Here is a 6,311-nt window from a genome sequence, read left to right on the forward strand (position 1 = left end):
ACCGCGGTCGACTACGTGGGAGTCCAGCGACATAGCCATTACGCTAACTGCTGGTTCCCAGTGCTTTAACATTTTTCAAGAAACTTTTCATTTATAATTTTTTAAAAAATTTGTTTTAACGTGAGAGACAGAGTGCACAGGAGGGGCAGGGAGGAAGAAAGAGGAGAGAGAGAGATTTTCACAGCGTTTCATGTCACCACGCCCCTGGCCCAGCCTCCCCGGGAGCAGCCCGGCCCACAGGCCCACCCTGCTATACTCAGCCCATCCAGGTTGGGCCGGGAAGCAAACTGGGCATCCCCCGGTGTCCCTGCCCAGGCACAGAAGCATCCTCCAATTTGTGACGTCACAGCCAAGCCAACATTTTTTTTTTATCAAAAAGATGTCCCCCAGTATTTCTATTTGGTAGTTTGTCTTCAGAACTTTAGGTCTGACAAGCATGAGCCCAGGCCCTGCTGTGGAGCGCTGGGGCAGGAGGTAGGGACACAAGAACAGAAGCCACCAGATGTGGAGATGGACCTTGTGGTAGGCAGGGCAGGGGGATAGCGAATGTCCAGGAGAGGCTGGCGGGTCAGGACCCGGCAGGATCCAGCAGGCAGGCAGTGTCCAGGGGGACTGGGCTTCTTGGCAGGATGCATACAGACCCCAGCAGGGGTGATTGCTCCCCTGGGAACCCCTGGTTACTGGAAGCTGAGAGGCTGCAGCAGACCCTGAGCCCAGTGAGGTCAGGATCTCACAGATGAGTCCGGCAGCTGGTCGAGGGAGTGGCAGAGCCGTTGTTGTACATCTCTATAGCACGTGCTCCGGTTTTTCAAAATATGCTTGCAGTGCATTTCAATCGATTCAAGGATATTACCATATACCTTATTCTCCTGGAGAACTTCACATTCGTCTCTTGTTCGACATCTCTTATCATAAGGGAAATGCAAATTGAAACCACAGCGAGACACCACTTAAGCCCCAGTCAGGATGGCTTTGATCAAGAAAATAAAGAAGGACAAGTGCTGGCCAGGCTGTGGTGAAAAGGACCCGCCCACCCTGCTGGCCGGGATGTGAGTTACAAGGGCGGCCACTGCGGGAGCAATGCGGAGCTTCCTCACAGACCTGCCATAGGACTTCATATGACCCAGTAATCCCAGTCCTTGGCGTCTCCCCCCAGGATGGGAAAACACTCATTCAAAAAGACACTCACACATCCACGTTTCTTGCAGCATTATTCACAATTGTTGAGACATGGGATCAACCGAAGTGCCCACAAATGGATGACCGGATTGAAAAATATGTAGCACATGTACATGATGGGATATTACTGAGCCGTAGGGAAGGGCTCGAGGCAGCAGAAGTTGTTATTTATTTTTTTTAAGAATTATTTTATTTATTTATTATTATTATTTTAATTTGCTATAGGGCATGTGTGCTCACTGGAGAGAGAGAAAATCTTCACACCTGGCCCGTCTTACCACCATCCGAGCTCATAGCCACTCCAACGTGTTTGCAGGTGAAGCATTCTCCCACTTACACACAACGTGTGTGCGCAGACACAGATTCTTTGACAGGCACTGTCATTAAATAAGAACACTTACGGCTTGCCCTTCTTCCAGCCTTGGGCCTCGTGCCTGGGGTTGCGAGTTCCTGAAGTTGAGAGGGTTTGCTTTCCTAGTATTTTGATATTGCCTGTTTTATTACTGTTAGTAACAATTTTTACTAGATTTCGGTGTGCTGGTCTGTGTGTGTGTGTGTGTGTGTGAGTGTGTCTGTGTATATAAAGAAATTACAAGCAGAGAAACCCTACAGATCTAGGGTCAGGTTGACCTAGCAGCTCCCTGGACTCCAGGCCTCTTTCCTATCTGACTTTCCCAGGGGCCCATGCTGCTCCGTCTAGCGCCCAGGGTGCACCCAGGTGGGCCTTCTTCCAGAGCCCACCTCCCATTCCCGGGACACGTCCTCTGGGGTGTCCACTCCAGACTGTAGCCACATCGTCATGGCACCTTGGATACAGAAGGTGCTCTCAGCCCGGTTTCGGAGCTGCCCTGGACTCCAGGCCTCTTTCCTGTCTGACTTTTCCAGGGGCCCATGCTGCTTCGTCTAGTGCCCAGGGTGCACCCAGGTGGGCCTTCTTCCAGAACCCACCTCCCATCTCCGGGACAAGCCCTCTGGGGTGTCCACTCCAGACTGTAGCCACATCATCATGGCACCTTGGATACAGAAGGTGCTCTCAGCCCGGTTTCGGAGCTGCAGGCCTCCTGGCCAGGCCTGGTTGGCTCCTCCATCACTTCTCACTCCTGGGCCTCTGTGACTCCAGGCCCAGTAAGCCCTGCCCTCTTCCCTGTTGGACTGTTCTCCACAGCTAGACCTGCGGAAGCTTCTGGAAATGGGAGCAGTTGTCTGATAGGTTAAGTGGTGGACTAGCTTGGGGTCTCTTCATGGTTGTAAGCTGGTAGCTAAGCCAGAGCTCTAGGGGCTGTGTCCTCCTGGCAGGTGGCATGGCCCCCACGGCCATCTGTGAACCTCAACAGAGGATGTTCATCCTCCTTCTGACCTGAAGGTCAGACCCCCGTGGGTCCAGCTCCTGGGCCTTTCCAGGGGAATTCTCTAGTTCTCACCTCATTTCTCTGGTGGCTTTGGCAGGTGCTCTCACTAATTCTGTGGAGAAATGGCTTTTTCCTCTATCCCTTCAACTTTATATTAAGCTTTTCGATACACCCTCAGAACTACAGGTGGGAAAGAGCCATCTTCTTGGTGCCTCTTGAACAGTGATCAGAACAGTTCTTTCTAAGGGAGTCAAAGACAGAAGCGTTGTATGCTACCATCCCAAAGCTGAGCTCTCTGAGGTCTCTGGGGCCTTGTAGGGCTCCTGTGTCTGCACCTGTAGTCCCAGCTCACCTCGCCCACTGCCCTGGTGGTGAGCACCTCAGCCCCATAGTGAGCAGAGTGGAACAGGGTAGCAGGGAGCTCTAGCCCAGGAGTCAAGGGCCAGACGCCCTGGACCGGGGAACCCCACTGTGGCTCAGGTGCCCTGCATGCAGAATGAAGAGTGGCCCTTGGCATGTGGGCCTCCTGACAGTACCAGGCAGCTGACAGTGCCGACATGTCCTTGTTTCTTCCTCAGAGTGGCAGGTGGCAGGCCTCTCACTGGAGGAACACCAGGCCCAGCTCACAGGTGCAGGCTGGAGGCTGACCCTAAGTGACACCAGGCAGGCAGTTCTGTCCTCAGAGAAGGCAGGTGGGAGGCCTCTCACTGGAACACCAGGCCCAGCTCACAGGTGCAGGCTGGAGGCTGACCCTAAGTGACACCAGGCAGGCAGTTCTGGCCTGCCAGCAAGTCACCTGATGACACAACAGTCACCTGACTCCCTTACCCACCCTGCCCCTCCCACCAGGCCCTGGGAGTTGCAGCAAACCCCAGCCAGTGGGAACATCCTACCTGTCCCTGCAGAGTGGCTCAGAGAAGGGAGGACCACGGGACTAGACCATGTAGGGGCCTCCTTGGCCAGTCGATCTCCACTCAGATGACCACTTCACCACCCACCACAGGCTCCCACTCACCCATCAGAAGAAACAACAGCTCACCACTAGCTAGTGTTTTAGGGTACCCTGAGATCCTTTCATGAAGAGCCCATAGAAATAGTAAGTATAGCTAGCCTGTTATTGGCCACACAGGGCACCCCAGGGCCTCTCCCCTCCCACCCCAGTGCAGCCAGGCCTGGGCATGTCAGACCGGCCCAGAGGACAGCTCTCCATCTGTGCTCAGACCACATCTGCCGTGTCTGGATGTCAGCGGGGCTGGCGCCTCTGCCCACCTTAGCTTGCATAATAACTGAGGCCTGAGGTCATGCTTCCAAGATGGGCTCCCTTGCCTTACCCAGAACCCCCATTTCTCCTGTGCAGCAGCCACGGTGGGGCTAGGACAGAAGATGACAGGCCGCATTGCTGTCCAGACTCTGGACGTCCCAAGAATCCTCACTGTGGCTGCAGCCTTCTCCCCAGACCTTGCCAGTGCTGTCATAAATGGAACCAATAGGCTGTGCTGGCCATGGTCCGTAGGCTGGGCACGGCAATGGCGAGCGGCCCCCACAAGTCCCCCATGGAAATTTCTAGTAAGGGGGTAAAGAGCAATGAAAGATGGCCCCCATGGGCACTCAGAATCCAGGGCCAGAGAGAGAGATATCAACCTGAGAATGCCCTACCCCTGAGAAAACTCACCCCTGGAAAGCCACCTCCTCCTGCACCAGTTATAGCACCATGCACATCCAATATCATTAAACCTCGCTATGGCCAGACACACAGCAGAGGAAGGAATCAGCTGTTATAGATCGGACAACTGAAGCCTAGAGAGTTCAAAACCACTTGCAGTAGATCACGGGGCAGGACTGGGGGCTTAGGCCTCTGTCCCTAGCCACCTGCAGTTCCCAGGGCCCACCCCACCTTCTCCCAACACCTCACGTGGCCACCACCCTCAGGAACACATTGGCATTCAAGTCCCCCAACACCAATGCAAAAGCAGATGAGAGAAGGATGGGCAAAGTTTGGGCACGTGGAGGTGGGGGGTGGGTTTCTCTGGTTGACTTTTGGGAGTCTCAACCATGGACGAGTCACAGTAATGCTCTCCTCTCTTGTGTGTGTCTCCTTGTGTGTGCTTTTGTCACGTAGAAGAGTGTGATTCCTCCTGCGGGGCCGTTGACCTCCAGCACAGGACTGCAGGGGAGAAGAGGCCAGAACAGAGCTACCCCAGCATCCAGCGTGGCATCTTCTGTGCCAGGACCAGGGATGACTAGGCCATGGACACAGACGTCTCCAAACTCTAACCATTCGCGTAGTGCACGGGGGACTCGTGGGGGCTGCTCGCCACTGCCAACTGAAACAATACAATGGCAATACTGACATCCTTCAAGACGTCCCCACAGCAGACCTTCGGGCAGAAAGTGCTGGAGCGTTTTCTGTCTGCCAAGTAGAAGGCCATGCCTCCCCGATATGAGTAGCCTGGGCCCCAATGACCTGCTGTGAGTCCACTCGTAGTCAGTGACACTTGCAAAAAATCTCCCAGAGCCATCTTGGGTTTGGCTTCCACAGCTCTTGATCAATGTGGCCAAAGCTGGACACCTCCTCGGGACACTTGGATTATTCGTAAATGCAGCCTGCCCTGAGCCTCCCGGAATAGCATCTGAAGTCTCTGTGAAGGTCATGGATCCTGAACAGAGTAGCAAGGGCACCAAGAAGGCTGAAGGAAGTCCCCGGAAGCGGCTAACCAAAGGAGAGGCCGTTCAGACCAGTGCTGCTCCCAGCGCCCCGTACCCCGGCAGCAGCACAGCTGCCACCCACGAGAGCCCCCCTCAAGAGCTCCTAGCCCCGCAGCCCTTCCAGGGCCCCTCATCAGTTCTTAGGGAAGGCTCTCAGGAGAAGGTGGGCCAGCAGCAGAAGCCCCCCAAGAGGCCCCCCATTGAAGCCTCCGTCCACATCTCACAGCTGCCGCAGCACCCGCTGACACCAGCATTCGTGTCGCCCGGCAAACCCAAGCACCTGTTGGAAGGCTCCACCTGGCAGCTGGTCGACCCCATGAGACCTGGACCCTCCAGCTCCTTCGTGGCCCCTGGGCTCCATCCTCAGAGCCAGCTCCTCCCCTCCCATGCTTCCATCATTCCCCCCGAGGACCTGCCTGGCATCCCCAAAGTCTTCGTGCCCCGTCCCTCCCAGGTCTCCGTGAAGCCCGCCGAAGAGGCCCACAAGAAGGAGCGGAAGCCACAAAAGCCGGGCAAGTTCATCTGCCAATACTGCAGCCGGCCCTGCGCCAAGCCCAGTGTGCTGCAGAAACACATTCGTTCGCACACGGGCGAGAGGCCCTACCCCTGCGGCCCCTGTGGCTTCTCCTTCAAGACCAAGAGCAACCTCTACAAGCACAGGAAGTCCCATGCCCACCGCATCAAAGCAGGTCTGGCCTCAGGCATGGGTGGCGAGATGTACCCCCCGGGGCTAGAGATGGAGAGGATCCCGGGGGAAGAGTTCGAGGAGCCCACCGAGGGGGAAAGCACAGATTCTGAAGAAGAAACAGGAGCTGCCCCTGGTCACCCCACAGAGCTCTCCCCGAGGCCTAAGCACCCCCTCCTCTCCAGCGGTCTGTACAGCTCTGGGAGCCACAGTTCCAGTCACGAACGCTGTTCCCTGTCCCAGTCCAGCACAGGCCAGTCACTCGAGGACCCCACTCCATTTGCAGAACCCTCCTCCGAGCACCCTCTGAGCCATAAGCCTGAAGACACCCACACGATAAAGCAGAAGCTGGCCCTCCGCTTAAGTGAGAGGAAGAAGGTGATCGACGAGCA

At 55.7% G+C, this 6,311-nt stretch overlaps 1 protein-coding gene across 3 annotated transcripts in view; it reads left to right on the forward strand.

The window, feature by feature from the left end:
• The window catches only part of HIVEP3 (HIVEP zinc finger 3), a 391,696-nt gene that overhangs the window by 333,034 nt on the left and 52,351 nt on the right, over positions 1-6,311 (forward strand). For 2 of the 3 annotated variants that reach the window (XM_027766902.1, XM_027766904.1), the window contains exon 4: positions 4,648-6,311. This exon is cut by the window's right edge and continues 3,925 nt beyond it. In XM_027766902.1, coding sequence (XP_027622703.1) covers positions 5,179-6,311 — 1,133 coding nt within the window. In that variant the 5' untranslated portion in view covers positions 4,648-5,178. Of the gene's footprint in view, positions 1-3,408; positions 3,625-4,647 lie in introns of those variants that run through there. The other variant, XM_027766903.1, reaches the window with a different exon arrangement.

The sequence above is a fragment of the Tupaia chinensis genome, unplaced genomic scaffold, assembly GCF_000334495.1.
Source record: "Tupaia chinensis unplaced genomic scaffold, TupChi_1.0 Scaffold143758_1, whole genome shotgun sequence".
Classification (NCBI taxonomy): domain Eukaryota; kingdom Metazoa; phylum Chordata; class Mammalia; order Scandentia; family Tupaiidae; genus Tupaia; species Tupaia belangeri.